The sequence below is a fragment of the Pristis pectinata genome, chromosome 8, assembly GCF_009764475.1.
Source record: "Pristis pectinata isolate sPriPec2 chromosome 8, sPriPec2.1.pri, whole genome shotgun sequence".
Classification (NCBI taxonomy): domain Eukaryota; kingdom Metazoa; phylum Chordata; class Chondrichthyes; order Rhinopristiformes; family Pristidae; genus Pristis; species Pristis pectinata.
In genome coordinates this window covers 87,830,873-87,852,292 of record NC_067412.1, presented here as the reverse complement: position 1 = coordinate 87,852,292, position 21,420 = coordinate 87,830,873, and the positions used below count along the sequence as shown (strand labels likewise).

Sequence of the window (21,420 nt, the reverse complement as noted above, 5' to 3'; positions counted from 1 at the left end):
GGTGTGGGATTAAGTATAAATATTCCTTCGATCACTCAGCACAGGTGTAAGTTTCAATGACCTTGTGAAGTCCTTCATAGAAAAAGTGATCAAATCCAGTTTTCTGCAGAGTAGACAAAAGTTCCTAAATACTAAAACAAAACATTTTCTCTATTCCATTGGTGAGGAAGAAATGGATCATTTCAGGGAAGGGCTGTTCATTTTCCTCATCTGGCCACTCTTGCATGCAGATCTTTACTCAGTAGAGCTGTTTAATATTGATATTTTGCTATTAAAATAGCACAGTTAGGGGAACTGTGTGGGAATGAACCTTTGTGGGAATGAAAATAAGGTAGCAACTGACAATCTCCAATAATTTGTCAATAATTTTTTCATAAAAACAGAAAGAGTTAATTGGAGATTGTAGGCTGCTGCCTTATTTTCATCCCCTCAAAGGTTCATTCCCACACAGTTCCCCTAACTGCTATTTTAATAGCAAAATATCAATATTTAATATTATATATATATTATGTACATGCAGACTACACCAAATTGGGTCAGGATTGATGAAGGATGGTCAATACTGAGGAGTACTGCAACAAATTACAGGATTTGTCGAACGGGAAATAATTGTTAAATGAAGTTCAACCCAGATAAACAGGAAACTGAACATATCGGTTGGAAGGTGAGAGTTCAGGCTGAATAGAGGAATAAGGGATTTTGGAAGACCAGTGCACTTATCACTAAAAGTTATGCTACAGACTAGCAAGGCCATGAAAAAAAAAACAGCAAACCATGCACTGGGGTTTATTCCTAGAGGGAGGGAATTGGAAAGTCAGGAAGTTATGCTAAATCTATATTGAGCCTTGGGTAGATCTCACCATTCGATTTACTATATTATATAAAAACTAGGTGTTGGAGACAAGATTTTCAAGGATGACACCAGAAATGCAAGGGTATATAGCAGGAAAATATGAACAGACTGGGTATTTAACATCTTTAGTATGAAGACAGGCTTGTCTTTGAAATCATAGCAGGCTTGGACAGAGTGATTATATAGAAAATATTTCCATTGGTGGGGAAGAGCTAAAGTGGAGGTCACCAGGAAATTCATTATAGAATTCATTTAAAGCTATTTACCCAAAAGCGATGGGAATGTGAAATTTGCCACAACAAGGAGTCATTGTAGTGAACATTCTAAATACCCTTGAAGGAGGTGGGTCACGCATATAAGGCTAAAGAGGATGAAGGTTTTGCAGAAAGATTTAGATGAGGAAGGGCAAGATGAGGCTTGAATGAAGTATAAACGTTAGAGTGGTTGAGCCAAATGTCTTGTTTCAGTTCCACATAGCTTATGCGAAATATAGAGAAACCTGTGTCCCGACTTGTTTTAGCCAACTGTGTGTGCTAAATATGTATCCCTCAGATTAAACAAACCCGTCTTTTGAGAGCCTGGTCATTACATATGATATTCCTGGTCGAAACAGCAAACAAAGGATTGGGTTGCATCACTCACTAAAGCTACTGAAGGGTCAAGATGCGTAATTTTCATACGATGTGGCGCTCGGTGGCAGTGATAACTGTAATCATCCACACTCCCATCATCCTCTGTGTCTACTGCAGGCTGGGTGGTATGGGGATCCAAATAGATTAACTCATCTCCTATGCAGACAGCAAAAAATATTTCAGTCATATGTATCACATTCAATGTAGCACCAGAATGAATAAAATTTATTAATTGTTCACTACAAAACCTCCAAATGACAATTTCTTATGCATACACACACACCAAAGCAATCACACTTAGGTCTGTCTTACAATATTACACTGACACCATAGCGTTCTACATCATTGTACAATACTGGCATACTATAATCAGAACAAATTTCTTTGACATAAATTATAGCCTAGCTATATGACACAAGTCCTGAAGGACCCAACTATATATGTCGAGCTCAGGATATCAAAAAATATCCTCAGGATGGTGTGGGATCATACTGGGCCAGTTAGAGGTATTAAAAATTATTAACAGTATAAACTGAGTAAATAGGGAGAACTCTTCAGCAAAAATGCCAAGAACCAGGAGACAGAGGCTGAAGGTGAATGACAAAAAGAACCAAAATTGATAGGATTTTTTTTTAAAAACAAAGAGTGGTTAGGGTCTGGAATGCACTGTATCTCTGGAATCTGTGGCATAACGTTTAAGGGCTGCAATGCACTGCCAAGGTAGTAGTCAAGGCAGATTAAATTCTAGCATTCGATAGGGAATAGGATAGGTTTTTGAAAAGTAAGAATTTGCAGGGCAATGAGGAGGGGAGGGTGAGTGGTTCTAGCTGCACTGATCTAACGTGGATCCAATATAGACTGAACAGGTTGAATGGCTTCCTTCTGTGCTGGAACCATTCCATAAATTCTTCATGAGTACTTTTTTCCTTAAAAGTTACAGCATTGTTCAATGTAACAATGGGGATGTATCTGTTGGCATATTAAAGTCTGCAGGGGAACATTTGACAGACAATCCCTGTAATGAGAAGTTTATGATGAGGCTTTACTGTGGCTTTGTCGTGACTCCAGGCCTACAGTCCAAGCCTGGCAGCCATCACAGCTGCACATCCATATCTGGAGCTAACGGGTGGGTGACAGGCTGGCTACAAAGTGGTAGATAGAAATACTGCCCACTGTATGGGAAGACTGGCTCTGAGGAAGGCCTGGGCCTGATCCCTCTCTCCTTGGCAATAAAGGGAAGATTGGGGCAAATGGAGAGATTAAGGAGACAAAAGAGAAAACTTGATCAGTATTTTTAATATTTCTACCATCCATGTGCAAAAAGCACTCCAGTGGACTAGTGGTATTTAATGATGAAGTGAGTTTATAACTTAAAGAAAGGCTTTCAGAAGAAAGGATTGCTTTAATGTGCAAGAGTACTTGGAAAGTTAAGATAGTCAAAACAGGATTACCAGGCACCGTAACAGAAAGATCTCTGGGTAATGAGGCAGGTTTAATAAATGACCTTACAATAACAGATGCCCTTGAAAGTTGCAGTCATACTATGCTAGAATTTCATATTCACTTTGGGAGGAAGAAATTTGTGTAAAAAAAAACAACTGTGCTCATCTTAAACAAAGGGAATTACAATGGAATGAGATAGCATTGGTTTAAATGGACTGGATCAACAGATCAGCAAGAAAGCTGTGGCAGGCATTTAAGGAGGTAATTCATGATACTCAGCAAAAATATATCCCAGTAAGAAGGTTCTAAGGGAGGGGTGAACCAACAATGGCTAACCAATTAGAGTGGGTATAAAGTTGAGTGGGAAAACACACAAGGTAGCAAGAGTTAGTGGTAGATCCAAAGACTGGGATAAATTAAGAATCTAGCAAAAAAAAGAGTTAAAGAGAGAGAAAGTAAACTTTGAGGGCAACCTAGAGAGGAATAAATGGATCATAAGAGTTTCTTTAAGCATCTAAAAAGGAAGAGAGGTCCACTGAATATTGGTCTGCTGGAGAATGAGTTTCAGGAAATAACTATGGGGAACAAGGAAAGAGCAGAAGAGTTACACTGATATTTTACATTAGCCCTTATGGTAGAAGATACTATGATCATCCCATTAGTAGTGAATAATGATGAGCAGGGTTAAATACCACCATTATCACAGGAGAATTGGCATTTGACAAACTAAAGGGGCTTAAAGGCCAATAGGTCCCCTGGCCCAGACAGTTTGCTTCCTTGAATCCCAAAATGTGGCTACTGAGATAGTGGATGCCAAATTATTGGAGCTTTACTGCAGTTTAATGGAGAAAAATTGCAGAAATCTGCAGAACAATGGGATTTGGGAGTACTTGCCCATGAAAATCAGAAAATTAGCATACAATTGAAAAGGGAAAAATGTTGCTTTTTTCAAGGGGATTGGAGTATAAAAGCAGAGAAATCTTACTGTAGCTGTACAAGGTCCCCTATTTCAGGAAAGATGTTATTTCATTTTAGGTAGTTCGGAGAAGGTTCACTAGGATCGCAGGTAGAGAAGGGTTATCCTAGGAGGAAAGATTAAGCAGGTTGTACCCTATGCATTGGAGTTTAGAGGAATGAGAGGCAATCTTACTGAAACTTTTAAGATTCTTAGGGAGCTGGGCACAGTAAACACTGAGACAATATTTCCTCTTATGGGACAGTCCAGAACCAAAGGCATAGTCTGAGAATAAGGAGTTGCCCAATTAAGATTGTGTTGAGGAAGAATTTCTTCTCTCAGGGAGTTCAGAGTCTTTGCAATTCCTTGCCACAGAGAACGGTAGGAGCAGAGTTCTACAATATTCTTAAGGCTGAGATAGATAGGTTGGTTATCAGTAAGGGAATCGAGAATTATGGGGAAAGCGCAGGAAAGTGGCTTAAGGAATGTTGTATCAGCCATGATCGTACTGCATGGTGGGGGAGGCTTGAGAGGCATCATGCCTGCTCCTATTCCTGCCTCTTATGGTCAAAAGAGAAAAACATTTAAAATTTGCTACAACAGAAATACAAAAAAAATAGCTCAGCAAATTATTGCAGTTAAAAGAGAGAACTGAGAAAAAAAAATAGCATTCCTAGTGGAATTCAACCAGGTTAATATTAATAGGAAATGTCCACTTAGAGATGACTTGCATGATAGATCCTTGCTATCTGACCTGAGCAGACAGGACCCAACGGTGTGTGTCTGGTTCAGATTAGGTCAACTTTGAAAGTCCTTGGGCTTGAATCATTTTAGGATTGGCAATGCTTAGACTATGTTTTAATTTTTTTTCAATTTTATTTACAGCGTGGTAACAGGCCCTTCTGGCCCAACGAGTCCGCGCTGCCCATTTTAAACCCAAATTAACCTACCCATACGTCTTTGCAATGTGGGAGGAAACCAGAGCACCCAGAGGAAACCCACGCAGACACGGGAGAACGTACAAACTTCTTACAGACAGCGACGGGAATCAAACCCCAATCGCTGGCGCTGTAATAGCGTCGCGCTAACCGCCACGCTACCGTGCCACCTTAATGCAATAATAAAATTGCACTTTTGCTGCTCCCAGCCCACTTGTTATCTTGACAGACTTTCTGATACTGCTATACTAGTAGCACCATGGGATTAAGCCTGCCGCAGCAGAATTTTAAAACAACTTCAAAATCCCTATTACTCTTTTGGTCACGTACTCTTGATTAGATGTATTCGGTCAAGGGATATGACAGTAACTACATTTCCAATGAATGGAATAATTTAATTGTCATGTTGAGTTATGGCAAAATTCAACTCTGGAGGCATTTCATACACTCGGTAATTAGAATACAAAGCAGCAGGTCAGCTTTTGAAGATGGATAGTTTGCTCTACGAAGAAACAGCAAGGTTAACTGAGAAGTGAGAATTATCTTCTAGGAAAACTTTAAAATTAATTGAGCAGAATTTGTTAGTATAATTGATAATATTTGACTGGTTTATGATCCAGATCAAACAAGCATTGCAGAACATACTCCTTTTGAACTGTAGTTTGTAAATGACCCAAACAAGAAATGGAAGCCACTGAGCACGTGGAAGGTAACTGCCAAATGAAGAGAGGGTGTAACAGTCAAGTAGTTGGAAACACCCAAAACAATGAAATGAAGAACCGTAAAAAATATTGATTTTCAATGCAGTTTTAGTCATCGATGTGAAACATCATTAAAGGTGAGCAAGTATTGAGCAAGGAGGATAAGTGCATACCAAAAACAAACAAGATCAAATTAAACCAATGTGATGCTAACAAATCAGAAACATTAAAACCAACAATAATAAAATCTACACAAATCCTGCAGAGATGATTATGATAAAACAAAATTATTAAAAGGGTATTCAGATAAGCAGAGAGATGGCATCATCTGTGGCTCAGCTGATTGGACTTCCCCTTGAATGTGGGTTAAAGTCCAGCTCCAGCAACTTGAACACAGTAATATACACTGACACTTTAGTACAGTGCTAAGGGAAAGCTGCACCACTGGAGGTGCCATCTTTTGGATGAGATATTAAATTGAGGCCCATTCTGTTCTCTTAGGTGGACATAAAAAATCCAATGGCAGTGTTTTGAAGTGGTTCAGGGGATTTGCCTGCAGCATCTGACCAGTTGGTTCTTAAATGTCCATTTGCATGGCCCACAAGCCACTTGGTTGGCTATTTGGTTTAGCACCACCTTCTGAGGGTCAATCAGGGATGGATAATAATTGTTGGCCTCACCAGCAATGCCTAGATCCCCAGATCTTCCTTCCCCCACACAAAGTATTTCTCCTAAGTACTAATGCCTCAAATAACATTAGAACATAATTATCTGGTCATTAACACATTGCTGTTTGTGGAAGTTTTGCTGTATACAAATTCACTACCTTCTTTCCTACATTATATCAGTAATTAATACTTTAAACTACTTCATTGACTGTAGGATGCTTTGGGATAACTTGAGGTCATAAATGGCACCACAGAAACACATCTTTCTTTTTCTTTCATTTTATAAAAGAAGCATGGCAGCTGAGGCTAAAAAGAATAAAAATATCACAATAGAAAGGGGAGTCAAAGAAGAGGTGATTTGCTATTGTAAATCGGATAATTTAAAATCACTTTGCAAGAAAATAATGCAAAGCCATTTGGCAATTACTAAGTAACCATCAGTAAGGATTGACATATATTGTGAAATCAAGGTGATGGTACAGTTTGACTCAAGTACTACATTCTGTTCTGTCAGTACTGTTCGATCATATTTTCAAAATCTGCAATACTCAAAGTTTCTCTCTTTTCCCTAAGTGGATCTGATTAGCTGATAAGGGCGAGCATGCCATTACAGCACCAGAGACCCGGGTTCAATTCCGGCTGCTGTCTGTAAGGAGTTTGTATGTTCTCCCTGCGACTGCATGGGTTTCCTCTGGGTGCTCCAGTTTCCTTCCCACATTCAAAAGACGTATGGGTTAGGAAGTTGTGGGAATGCTATGTTGACGCCGGAAGCGTGGCGACACCTGCGGGCTGCCCCCAGAACATACTACGCAAAGATGCATTTCACTGTGTGTTTCGATGTACATGTGACTAATAAAGAAATTAAATCAAATCAAAATAAGTAATTATGTAATTTACACATTTGGTAGTATTCAACATTATAATTAAATAGTAGCTGTTTAAGTCTTAGGTTGCAATATCCAACATTTCCAGCAGGCAACAGGGTGCAAACAACTTTAATTCTGTTCACTATTGAAACTTGAGTAATTACTCCATGTACCTACCAAGAAATCCTATAAAATAATAAGCATTGTTTGGTTTTCCACCTAAGACTCCTAAAGACTGTGGCATCTTAAAACATTCCTGGAACAGAAAAGAAGAAAAGTAAATCAAAATTTAAAAACGATCAGCACAAGAATGCAATCCTCAAATTTTGGAACTGACAACCCATGAATAAACAAAAATAGTACAAAAATGCTGTAAATCGGAAATAATAAAAAATGTTGAAACTAAAAGATTAATCTTCTAAGTGTACACTGTTCCTTAGAACAACACCATGATTCCACTCTCAGCCTGGTTAACCGAAAGAATCACCATGAAGACATAAAATTCAGAAGCAAGAGTATTGACTGAATCATCAGTGGTGGGTTACAAAGTTGCTTGTATTGAGGCCTAAGGATGCCAGTAACAGTAACTGTTCCAAAACAGTAGATGGGCAATCGGCCAGTGTTTGCCTCATGTTGTAATCCTCTTGCAGTGCCAGCTCAGCTTCACCTTCACCCTCCTTTTGTATGTTACGGTTGCACCTTATTTTAAAAGCATCTCCAAGATGATTCCAGAACCAGTAAGCATTACATTCAAGAGACTTCCTGACAAAGCCTTTTAGAAAGCATGATGGATTTAAACTTGCCTTTAATGCGTTGATGTAAACCGGATTGATGTGGTTTATTCCCATACGGAGAGGTATAATCAGCAAAAGTGGTTTCCAGTCCCTATGGTGCACAGACACAGTCTGGTTTTTGGGTACATCTCCTCTGTACAGAGAGGTATCAGTTTGTAACCTGTAATTCTCAGACCAATGTTTGCACAGTTTTTCTGAAACAATTTTAAAAATAAAAAAATTAAGAAACACACCAATTTAAAGCAGTAACCAATGGAGAATATAAGGGAAAGGTGTAAAATATATTACTTAGAGCATCAATGCCAAAACACTAGTTTTCTTGAAAGTGGCTATTCAAATTACATCACTGGACATTAATATGCTTTCATAACTTTCTAGGTCATTTAATATTGTCAATTTATTAATGTAGAAATGGTCAAATAAAACACATTAAATAGTCAAGGGAATTCAAGGGAGGGGGAAAGACTAGTAGAAAGGGTCAAGAAAAAAGAAATAAAGATAGTTCTATACAATTCACGAGGAATTAGAAAAAGTGTATGAGTGATGGAGTGTCAGACATATTCTACTCTGATAAAAACGTTCAGTGTTATAGAACATAGAATTGCAATAAAATCATTGAAACAATAAAATAGCATTTCTTCCCCTTTGGCAAGAAGCTCTTTATAGAGGTCACATACAAAATCTCAAAAAAGCATTATTTTTAATATTTGTTACTTAAAAAGATAAATGCTGCATTCTTTTATAGGAAATTTGGACTCCCAACACATTAGTGGAATTTCTGGTCTAAAGATTAAGAGAAAAAAGTCCATTCCTAAGTTTGTATCATTTGTTTTAAGTTTAGGAACTGTTGATTGTTTGTAATGGCAGAGATTGAATACTGATGTATGCTTTTGGAGAAAATTTCTTAAATTAGCAGGATTAGTGCTCTCATTTAACAATCCACAGGACGTTAGGTCAAAGGCATGAGCAAAATTTTCCTGGTAAATGCTGATAGCTCCACATGTAAATGAAAGCAAGATTGTCTCTTTGTGTATGTGTAGACAGATATGGAAATCCCAAACTTGCAAATAAATAACCAGCGCCATTTCTTTCACTATGATCGGCCATTATAATGCTCATACAGTTCGGCAGCAGCAGTAGGGGCCCTATTTGCCCTTCAATTCTGCGGCAAGGAATTTTGCCCACTTCATTTATATGCCTGTCTTAGAACTGCTGAAACTTATGTAACTGACTGTTACACAGCCCCAAAAGAGCCAGTCATTCAGTTAACAGCTCCTTTACATGAGCAATCTTTTACCTGTGGTTTCTATGGTTTTATCTTACCCTGGCTTTTTTTTAAAAGGCTATGATAACTATGAAGAAGGTATCATGTTGTGAATTCTCTGAAGAAATTATTCAGAGTAGCGAAGGTTTTTAATGGAATTCTTTCATATAACACCCGACAATTTAAACATTTTAAATGTGCATGAAAAATAGGCTGATAGCTTCAAACTTGAATCTTCATGCATGTGGCAGCTTTTAAAGCACAAATGTGATTTCAATTCAGAGTTTTCTTCATCGCCCTGTAGCATGATAATTCTTTATGTGTGACCCTGGTTGGATCAGGCTATTCAATTCTGGGAGTTGGAACATCAGAATGCATGCAATCCTTTGCTCATTCAATGTCTTCTGCTGTGTGTCTACGTCTTCTGCCAGGTATCACCACGTAGCAATCAGGAATAAGAACCTTAGTATATATCTTTCCCACTCTCCCCTAAGCTCTTCAGTGTGCAAATATGCTGACTTTGCTGGTCTAAAAAGAGAAAATGATGGAAAAACTCAGGAGGTCAGGCATCTGTGGAAGGATAAACAGTCAATATTTTCGATTCTAAAATGTTGACTGTTTCTCTTCCCATGGATGCTGCCTGGCCTGCTGAGTTTTTCTAGTATTTTCTATTTTTATTTCAGATTTCCGGCATCTGTAGTTCACTTGACTTTGCTGGTTTGTTTGAAACCAGATTCAATCCACTTTGGGTTCCTTTCACATCAACCTCAAAATAGGAAGGCACCTGCTTGAGGGGGTGCAATAAAAGGATTTAGGTTTTAGTAAAGGAAAAAGAATCATTGAGACGCATACTTAAATTAAATCAAAAACAACAGAATTTAGTACAAGCTATGAAAGCTGAGTTCAGCACTGATGCTGGCAGTTCAATCTGGCTTTGAGGCCATATTCTGGTTTTCTGTCATTTTTCTGTGAGCAAGACTTGGTTCCAGTGCTCCATGTAACATCTACTTTTCAATATGGTGTCCTGCATTGTTGAAGGCCTTGCAATGCAGTTCCAGTATGCTTCAGAACAGTAAGATGGGCCTTCCACATTCAGATGCAGAAGTCCAGGTGAGAAGGGAACATAACGAGTAGTCACGCTTGGTAGAATCCAGGCGACTGAAATTCTGCATTATTAGGACCAACTCAATGAGCTAAATTTTACTCAAGACATTAACCTGCTTATTCATATCTCACTGAATTGTAGCATGATTTGTTGTTAATGTTTATTCACGGTATGTGGGTATAGTTGAAAAAGGTAGCATTTCTTTGCCATCTTGCATTACATTAAAAGAGTGCAGTGAGATCCCTTTCTGAAACACTACAATCTGCATGTTTAATATGTTCCCTTTGCTCTGTTAGGTAGGAAGTTCCAGGTTTTTGTCCCAATAGCAAATACACCTATTTAAATAGCAAATGAGGGACATTCATATTCTCTGCTTTTGAAGGCAAACCCTGTTGCATTGGAGATACCACATGTTGTTATCTCTAACAGTGGAATGTGCTAAGAGCAAGTAGGTTGGGCAATGGAGTAGATGGGGTAGTACAGAGTGATGTGATATTCTGACGACTGGTTTATAAAATTAAACTTAAACAATTAGGATATCAACATACAATTGTGCCACAGCAACAACGGGCTTGTGGAAAGGATTCTATTTCTTATGATGCTCAATTTGGGTTTGGCACGAGGTCAAAAGAAATAGAAATTCTGGGATTTCCAAGAACAGAGTGTTTTATTGTTGTACAAAGCAAATGCTGCCAATCAATGCTGGGAATTGTGTGGTTAAAAGGTGGCATTCAGCACTTGCACCAGAAACATGCAGAGACAGAAAAATAAATTCTCACCCAATGTAGTTTTTCATTAACCCATTAATGGTACAACAATCCCACTGGTAAGGCGGACAGTGGAGCTGATTTCCATATTAAGTTGCAAAAGTCAAGCCACCTTATGCCAAATCTCATAGAATCTTGCAATTTTTCCATGTTCAATAATTGACTATGGATTGTTAACTAAATAAGCAAAATATTAAGACTTACTGATATCTTCAATAACTACAGTATTATCCATGGAAATGTAAACTGCCAGTGCATTCCAGTCGTCAAATAATGTAAGCTTTCTGTGGAAAAAAGAAACATTCATCCTGTACATTTCTATTTGGAGATAAGGGAAATGGATTCCTAGAAGTGATTACATAAAGATAAATTAGATTTAAACCAGTAATTGAAAAATTGAATTGAAGACTTTTTTTAGAATCTTAATAATATACACAATTAGGATTTCCATTTGACTGCAGCCTTCCTTCTGGGATAGCAAATAACTCTCCTTAAGGATAATATAAAGGGACTCCATTGAATTTAATTCCAATGAACTAGCATGCAAGGGAATTTGTCATGACTGTTATGACCCATTTGTTGGCACTCTGGCCTCTGAGTCAGAAGACTTAGGGTTCACCTTGAGCACAGAAATCTAGGCTGATTCTCCATTGCTGTACTGAGTGATTAGTACATTTTCAAGGTGTTATTTTTCGGGTTAGAAGTTAAGCCAAATCTGCTCCCCTAGATGGATGCAAATGATTCCATGGCACTATTTTAAAGAACAGCGTGGGAATTCTCCTGAAAGTCCTGGCCCACTGTTGTCTCTCAATGAACACCTTTAAGAGGGAATATTTGCTCATCATCATATTGCTGCATGTGGGAGCTGGTTTCATATAAATTGGATGCCATTTCTCCTACATTATAGCAGTGACTGTATTTCAAAAACAGTACTGCATTGTCTATAAATGCTCTGGGATGTCCTGAAATTGCAAAAGCTACTACATAAACCCAAGTCCTTTTATACTTCCATGACTGACCTCAGAGGAAATTGAAACCACATGTTGTTTATTTAGAAATTATGTTACTCTAAACGGCAATGATTTAAAACAAGGTGGGGGAGTGGGGTAGGGTATATGTGAACTATATGATGGTTAGAGATTGCCACTTTGCTTCTGCAACATGGGTTCATATCCCACCCAGGTTGTTGCTCGTGATACAAATTTTTTAATGGGGTTTGGGAAAATAGCATATTAATGCAGAATAATGGAAACCCTACTCCATTTCAATCCCCAAGATTGATGATACAAGGTGTTTGGTGTTGATACCAAGGAGAGAGATTCAGTGGTACTCAATTGGTAAATATGTCACATCTGACCACAACCTAGTGCAAACATGCCGACTAGTTTAAGCGTAACAGACTGATTATCCAAGTTAACTACTCCAGAGAGGATAGTCCATTATTTTAAATACTTAAATAAGGTCCTGTTGCACAGTTTCAGAATCCATCTATATTTTGCAATGATGGTTTGGGTTTCCGAGGCATTCGGGAAACCCAGAAGCTGAAGGGAGGTGGAAGCTTCCTACTGCACTCAGTAATTTTGTTACTTTAAAAAGGACAAAGAGAAGGAATGAGTAATGACAGACCCATCATCTTAATATCGGTGATGGACTCATTACTGGAAAGAAGATTCATGAGGATTATGTCAGAGTTGGTGAGATTAGCAAGGTGGAACAATGGAGACTAAGGGAAGATTTAATTAAAGCACGTAAAAGCTGAATGGGAAGTACCGATTTCTCTTAGCAGAGAGATCAATAACCAGTGTGCATAGATTATTAATGAGAGGATTAGGATAGTTCAGGAAAAAAATTTTCACTCAGAGAGCAGTGAAGCTCTGGAACTCCCTAGGGAAAGGTTGTTGCAGCAGACGAGACTGTAGGCCAGGAGGTGGGAGTGGTCTATACTTTTCTGGGTGACAAGGAGCAGAATGGGCTAAATAGCCCTCTACAAATATCAATAATTCTAACTATATTCTGGGGCACTACTAAAGGATCCAGAGTGCTCCTCCCAAGGACACTTTAGGAAAATGCTACCGTGATCTTACTTTCCCAAGATTCAATGACTCCCCCACCCACATTATTCAGCATTTTTGAAAGTGCATGCAAGTGGCTGCACATGTTGATAGGGTGGTAAAGAAGGCGTATGACATGCTTGCCTTTATTAGTCAAGGCACTGAGTTTAAGAGTCAGGATGTTATGTTGCAGCTTTATAAAACTCTGGTTAGGCTGCATCTGGAGTATTGCATTCAATTCTGGTTGCCCTATTATAGGACTATTATAGGAAGAATGTGACGGCATTGGAGAGGTTTACCAAAATACTGCCTGGATTAGAGGACATGTGCTATAAGAAGAGGTTGGACAAACTAGGGTTGTTTACTCTGGAGCAGCGGAGGCTGAGGGGAGACCTGATAGAAGTTTATAAAATTATGAAAGGCATAGCTAGAGTAGACAGCTGGTATCTTTTTCACAGGGTCAAAATGTCTAATACTAGAGGGTATGCATTTAAGGTGAGAGGGGAAAAGTTCAAAGGAGATGTGTGGGGACAGTTTATCCCCCACAGAGAGTGGACCACACTGCCAGGAGTGATGATGGAGGCAGAGATAACAGAGGTGTTCAAGAGACTCTTTGATTGACACGTGGAGAATGGAGGAATATGGACCATGTGCAGACAGAAGGGATTCAGTGTCATTAGCTTAATTAGTATGGTACAACATTGTGGGCCGAAGGGCCTGTTCCTGTACTGCACTGTTCTATGTTCTAGTTTTCTCTTTTCCTTCCTTTCTCTCTGCTGTTACTTCTGATTGATGGGAACAAGCTCCAGTGGTCCCTGGCTGCAGTCTTCTTTCACTGCCTTCCTCACATGGTTTTCACACTGGCCAGCCATTGAGTGGGAAATGGATTGTACGAATGTTAACTTCCAGTCATTTCCAGTCTCTTGGCTAAAAACATACTCTTTCCCACCCATACACCCAAATGTCCTAATCTCTAAAACTAATACAGAGAAGATTCACACAAAAATATCAATAAAACCAAGTTGTGGAGAGCAGAATGTTTGGAACTGTTGATGACACTTCTCATATTCTACATGTTCACTTACTTCAATACTTGCGCCACTGTGTTGGGTCCATACCATTCCCCTACAGATTTGCCCTCTCCCACTCCCATCTGAGCTGTTAAAAAGATCAAAATGGAAAGAGAAATAAATCAGGACAATCATAAGCGTGCATAACAAGACAACTCTGCCAGAAGACCAATAAATCCTTTAAGGAATATGCTTGGAAAGTGACATGCAATAAGGCTCAAATTTAAAACAGCTAGTTTATAACCTTTTGGTTGCACAGCCAATTGTTTGGTTATCCAATCCAAAGAAATAAAATTAGCTTTTTCTGGCATTTTCTTTTAGTACCAGAAATCCTATACATTGACTTTGTTAATGAGGCAGTTCAGCTCAGCCCCACGCTTTGGACTGCTGCTCTATTTTTCTGGCATCAAACAATACAGCTTACCTTACTGAAACAGAATTTGAATTAGCCTTTTAAGCACTGTAGCACGATGTAGCACGCCCTGGTTTAATTATGCCCTTGGTTGGCTGATGTTTTTATTTAAATATATTGCCTGGCAACTGCATTTCCAACTTCCAAACTGTTCAGTTTACGAACTTTTCTCAGGAACAGGACCCTGTTGCAATCCGGAGAGGTCATGTATTAACTTTGTTTCACGTAGTCATACCTCAGGAAGAGTAGCTAACTGTACCTACATTTGCAAGGCCAGACACCCGACACTGGGGGCAGATTGTGGCCCACATATCTAGAAACTGACCAAAAGGTTAATGTCCCAGCATGCAGGGGTGGGGGAGAGAGAGCAAGAGAAAGAGAGTGAAAGAGAGAGAGTGAGAGAGAGAGAGAGAAAGAGAGAGAGAGAAGAGAGAAAGAGAGGGGTGTAATTGCTAAAGTTTATTCAGGTCTTTTCTTCTCTGACTCTGTTTTTTGCCAAACTACAAACCTATAATGTTTACAATACAGTCATAAATAAATAAGGACTCCTTACATAGAGAGATACCGCATGGAAATAGGCCCTTCAGCCCACTGAGTCCGTGCCAACCATTTATGCTAATCCTACATTAACCCAATGTTTTATTCTCTCTACATTCTCCTCAACTCTGCCCCCCCACCCCACCAGATTCTACCACTCACAATAGTGTGCAATTTTACAGTTGCCAATTAAAGACCTTACTGGCCAATAAACCTACCAGCCCACGTCTTTGAGATGTGAGAGGAAACCCACAGGGACAACCCGCAAGCTTCACACAGACAGCACCCGAGGTCAGGACTGAACTCGATCTCCGACGCTGTGAGGCAGTGGCTCTATAAGCTGTGCCAGCCATGCATCGGAGACTGTACCCAGAGCATTTGGAAATGCTAGTAAAAGCTGTTGAGTTAAACAACATCAGAAAGAGCACAAGCTATGCAAACAAATCAGAAGCATTGTATTGGCAATCTGCTGTATGTTTGCATTTGTCACTTCATGTCAATATGCTGTTAGTTCATTTTAACAAAAGAGATACAGGTGGGAAAGTTCTGTAGTTTGTACTTTTTCACCTGAAACATCACCTCATTGTGAATATGTAATTCAAATGAAACTCTCCTCCCATCTGAAACTCCATTAAAGTATAACCTGATTGCAACAATTGAAATTGTTTGGAATTGTAACTTTGTAACATTAAAATTATATTAAAACAGCTAACACAGATACTAGGCAAAAGAGGAGGAAAGAGATGAAAATCCTGTTTGCTCAGGTTGAGAAGGGGAAGGGTAGTTAGTTCAAAGGGGAAGGTGCAAATCCAGCTGTTAACAGCCTGCAAGGGGGTCCCTAAAATTAATATATTTCAGTCACTACAGATGTCAACAAGTGGACCACTGAAACAGAGGCTCAGGTCAAGGAAGGGTTATCTGATCAATCACCAGATGTTAGCAAATGGAGACTAGAGGCTACATTCAGAGAAGGGCAATTCAGCTATGCCTCAGAAGTTGTGCCTCAATGGATCATTGGTAGACTGACCCACAAGACAGTCATGAGCATGCAGGGCACAGGACTCAGCTTGTAACATGGAGGGGCAAAGAGAAAGGGATGAGTACTTCCTGGTCGGGCTTATGTTCTTCCACCCAATCTTCTACTTGACATTTACGAAGGTCTTAACTTTTGCACAAATCCAGCTTACCAAGCAGCATGCAATCTTCTCATTACATTTTATGAGCTCAAGTGATAAATGCTGATTAATGTAGAAAGAGAACAACAAAAAATCTGCTGGAGGAACTCAGTGGGTCGAGCAGCATCTGTGGGAGAAAAGGAACTGTCGATGTTTCAGGTTGAGACCTTGCATCAGGACTGGTACCAATATGCTATTAGCTCATTTTAACAAAAGAGATACAGGTGGGAAAGTTCTAAAGTTTGTACTTTCTCAGATGAAATGTCACCTCATTTTGAATATGTAATTCCAATGAAACTTGAGAGACCCAGAAAGAGAACATCCTGGTTGGACCATAACTTGTCATTCACAAAAATGCAGAGATTACTGAATGACAGTTGTTGGAATGAGCAAATTCATTTCCATCAGACATCAGGCATACCAGTCTCTACGGCTTATTGATTTATCAGATATTGCTGTTTTTCATTTGCTGACCAAGGAAACTGAAACCTTCAAATAAATTTCAGAATGAGAAACATATCAGTAACTTAGAGTAAGGCAGAAGTAAAACTGAAGAACATAGATAATTTCAGTTTCACAGTTTCTACCTGAATATTAATTCAAATAAGCACTGCAAGCAAAGTAAAATGTCCCCTCACATCCATCCTATTGCTGATGCAACACACCTCGCATTTCCTGGCTAACCAGTCCCACCAGCAGATAACAGGCATTTTGAAGTTATTAACAAACAATTCTTGGAGATTAGAAAAGGTTAAAATGTTTATCAAAATTATTGAATAATGCAGTTTAAATTGGCCATTCATCCTAAACATTAGGAGTTTTCCTCTATCTATTTACTACCCATGCTCTCAGACAGTCCTCATTTTCTCGAAACCCTTTTATTTTTTGAAGTAAAATAGATTCTGCTTCAGCTACAAGTTGTAGCCAACTTTCAATATTCTAACAAACCTGACTGTAAAAATTACCTGTTGAGGTATCACAAGTAAAACAAAGCACCAACTCACCAGTACCCAGCATAAGGATTCAAATGGGTAGATAATTGGTGCTGCTATTTCTAGCTGTCCAATGTGCAATGCTACCAAACCTGTAATGCCATTGCTACCATCTCCACAACAGGTACAGCATGGGGAAATGAGACATTTTTCTTAATTTGCAATACCTTTAAGTCCAAAGCCAAAACATTATCTGCCTGACAATTTCAATTTGGAGAGGTGTTAAGGACATACTGTTACAATTATAGTTTATTTCTGCACCATTTTGTCTATGTCACAGTGGAGCAAATGCACAGCTAATCCTTAGTAGTGGTTTTGCTGTTATTTAATAAATCAGATCTCCCTTACCCATTTGATGAATTGAGTAGCAACTGTCCTTTCTGTCCAGAAAGCACTGCAGAATCCGGTAATAAGGCTCAGGTTGCCATTTGCCTTTCTCCCATCGCCAATCTGCATGAAAACATTTCAGTTAACCAACTAATCATACGCATATGTATAAAAGGCAGTTACGCTAAAGTATTAGTATCATGCCACATATTAATGATAATATCTGCTTGTTTCGGTAATTCTGTTTAAGCAGGATGGCTGGGAAGAAAACAACATTGCTGGAATGAATCACTTAACTGCAAGCATTGGTAAAGTTTTATTAGCATCAAGAGGCATTAACACACTCCTGACTTCAACTGCTACGTTAATACATTATAAATCAATTTAGACAAACAACTTATTAATTTTACATAGAAGAAACTACCCAGTGGAAGGAAACTTATTTCATATTAGTGACATAGTTATCATCATGTGTCAGGCGAAGATATAAATGACCCAGGCAGCGTGAGCAACTTATGTAATAATGTAGATACCATCAGTCATAACCATGATTTACTCAAGATGTGTTGTTCAGCATGGAACTTAATGGTATCCCTAGTGGTGTCATTATTGGTTACAGATTGGAATAAATACATTTCTTCATAGGTGTTAGTGATGAAGGGATAGAATTGCGGGGGGTGAGAGGTAGGGGGTGGCGGTACTCAAAAACAGTGGCTGAGGAAGCGATGCACACTCTAAAAGGTCAAAGAGTTGCAGAGTTGTATAGCACAGATACAGGTCCTTTGGACCATCACGTCTATGCCAAACATTTCTCCCACCTACACTTCCATGCCAACCTTTTCCCCCATCTACACTAATCCCATTTGCCCAAATTAAGTCCGTAACCTTCAATGCCTATTCAAGTGGTAAGTGATGGGACTTCTCTGAGTTGAGTTCCAGCACAGAGTAGTTATTAGGATGTTGTTATTGTAAGAGCACATATTGATGAATGTTCCTTGGAACAACCTGCTCTAATTTCCCAGCCAATGTTCCAAAAGGTGATGCACAGGGAATAATGTCATTTGATGTACTTCTCACTGCATCAGATGCACAAGTCTGATTCATGACCAGAATTGCCTGGTTGCATTTCTAGAGTGGTGAGATCCAATCCAGAAACAATCACAATCATGCTCCATTCCAGAAAAACAAACATTTTTTTTTAAAAAGATAAATGGTGCTGAATGAATTAGTTCTTTGTGTCTGAAGTTCTAAGCCAATAAGCTTTGGCCATCTTTAACTGACGGAAATTGTGTCTCATCCAGGATTAGATATTAGACAAGCAGTCTGACAACACAATGACAGTAGGTGGGTAAAGGAAGTTGGTAGAAGTAGAGCTGAGTGTCATCAGCATACCTATGGTACTCAACCAGATAAGAAAGGAGCTGATAGATCCTGGGGACAATGCAGGGGTTGAGAAAGGTGTCATTTTTGAAAATGCTCTGACTACGATTGGTTAGACAAAAGTTAAATGAGTAGTTTTGTTGAAATAGATAAATTGCAGCAATTCAAGCTTCTGCCAGCTTCTCAAGGCTACTTAGGGATTGGCAATTAATGTCCAGATCCTGGAAAATGAATAAATAAAACAAAAAGGAGGAAGGGCAGTAGAGGCAAATGGTATCGTTAACTGCGTAAAACCTACAAAAAGGGCGAGAATGTCAAAAAAAAAATTTGATGCACTGTTGTAACAGTGACTGATGGATGTTCAGACATAAAATAGAGGATGTACAGATCTGATAGTATGTTGCAAGAACAGCAAGTTCAGGGTCTGAAAGAACTGATAATGATTGTTTTGACAGAGCAGGTAACAGTATTCAAGGAAAACAAATAATTTACAATATTAGCTAATACATGGCCAGGAAGGAAAGCTGAATGGTTAATAACTTAATGGGAACAGGAATGAGGACAGGACATAGCTCTCACAGACAAAAAGTCAGAGAGGATATGAAAAAAGTAGATGAAAATAGTGTGAGACACTGGTTCAAGGATAGCAGAAATAGTTGGATTTAATCAAAGGAATCCATAAGGAATGCAGAAGGAAGTGTGGGTAGGGGAATATGTCTAATGATAGATGCATAAAAGAAGGTAAGAAGATATAGACAGTGGCACAAAGAAGCAGTTGGAGATGGTTTTACCTACAAATGAGATAATGGGAGTAGAGGCAAGAGGACAAGGATAAGGGGATGGACATGAATATTGCTGGAATATGTGGCACATAAGGTGAAGGGAGTACAGCAAGAGGAGAAGGGGAAAGTTTAATTGAGATAGAAATCTAAAATTCATGAATATACAAGGATTGCATGATGTACAGGGAGGATATCTTAAGAAAAAACTTGGGTAAGACAGTGTAGTTGCAGGTACAAGGATGCTTGAAGGTAGCAATGCAGGTAAATAACGTGGTTAAGAAGGCATATGGGATACTACCCTTCATTAGTCGGGGCACTGAATGCAGGAGCAGGGAGGTTATGCTCCAACTTCATAAAACCTTGGTCAGACCTCAGTTGGAGTACTGCATGAATTTCTGGTCACCACGCTGTAGGAAGGATGTGATAGTGCTGGAGGGGGTTCAGAGAAGATTCACCAGAACGTTGCCCGAGATGGACCATTTTAGTTCTGAGGAGAGACTAGAGAGGACAGGTCTGTTTTCCCTAGAGTGGAGGAGATTAAGAGGTGATGACTGAGGTACATAAGGTTGTGAGGGCTATAGATATGGTGGACTGCAGGCATCCTTCCCCTTTATCAGAGGTGAATAAAAAAAAGACATAGATTTAGGGTGAGGGGTAAGAGATTTAGAGGATATCTGAAGGGCACCTTCACTCAGAGGGTGGTAAGTACCTGGAGTGCACTGCTGGAGAGAATGGTGGAAGCGGATTCGCTAACAGCATTTAAGAGGTGACTTGAATCACTTTGGTGTTGAAGGATACAGGCTAAGTACTGGAAGATGGGATTAATATGGATAGGTGCCCACTGGTCAGCATGAACATTATGGGCCAAATGGCCTCTTCAATACTGTATGATTCTATGACTCAAAGAATTTTAAAGTAAATGAAATAATTGGAACTAAGTAAGTGTTCAAATCAAAGGTGCTGGAGAAGTGGGCTGGGGGGAAAGACACTAGAGTGAAATTTGATGAAAAGGCCACCTCATCACCAAAGTTGAGAAAAAGTACAGCCAGGCATACAGGCTTCACTGATTGGCAAGGCATTATCACTCATGAGCCAAGCTACTGTCAAAGCTATAAAACCAAGAACACAAAAAAAAGGTCATCTGGATCCTCAAAATTGTCCCTCAAATCAATATGATCCCAGACCTAAGCTCCTCTTCTGTGTCAGTGCCACATAGTTCTCCATTCCCTGATTTTTCAAAAATTTATCAACCCCCCTTCTTTAAATACCTTTAGCGATCTAACCTTAACAACCCTCTGGAATAAAGATTTCCAGAGAATTACAACCCTGTGTGAGGAGAAATTCCCACGCACCTCAGTTCTAAATGACTGCCCTCTTATCTCTTGTAACAATGTGCCCTCACTCTCCCTCTGGTGAAGACATCTCAACATCTACCCTGTCACGTCTCATTAGAATCTTACATGTTTCAATAAGATCACTTCCCCGTCTTCTCCATGCCAAAGAATACAGATCTAATTTTTTTTAGCCATTCGTGATAGGATAACCCTGTAATCCTAGTAATTCTTTTCTGGATTGCATCCAATGCTAGTACATCCTTTCTTAAATAAAAGGACCAAAACTCTACACAGTTCTCCAGGTACAGCCTCAGCAACATCCTGTACAACTGTGACAATGCTTTTCTATTTTTAAATCTCCAGTCACCTAGCAA

The 21,420-nt window shown here is 39.2% G+C and overlaps 1 protein-coding gene across 3 annotated transcripts in view; it reads right to left on the bottom strand.

Annotated features, from left to right (window-relative positions):
• Positions 1-21,420, bottom strand: part of atg4a (autophagy related 4A, cysteine peptidase) — a 49,614-nt gene that overhangs the window by 13,759 nt on the left and 14,435 nt on the right. For all 3 annotated transcript variants that reach the window (XM_052021658.1, XM_052021659.1, XM_052021660.1), the window contains exons 5-10: positions 17,572-17,673; positions 14,123-14,195; positions 11,191-11,270; positions 7,860-8,044; positions 7,234-7,312; positions 1,496-1,641 (exon numbers count right to left, since the gene is read on the bottom strand). In XM_052021658.1, the coding sequence (XP_051877618.1) occupies positions 1,496-1,641; positions 7,234-7,312; positions 7,860-8,044; positions 11,191-11,270; positions 14,123-14,195; positions 17,572-17,673 (665 nt within the window). The remainder of the gene's footprint in view (positions 1-1,495; positions 1,642-7,233; positions 7,313-7,859; positions 8,045-11,190; positions 11,271-14,122; positions 14,196-17,571; positions 17,674-21,420) is intronic.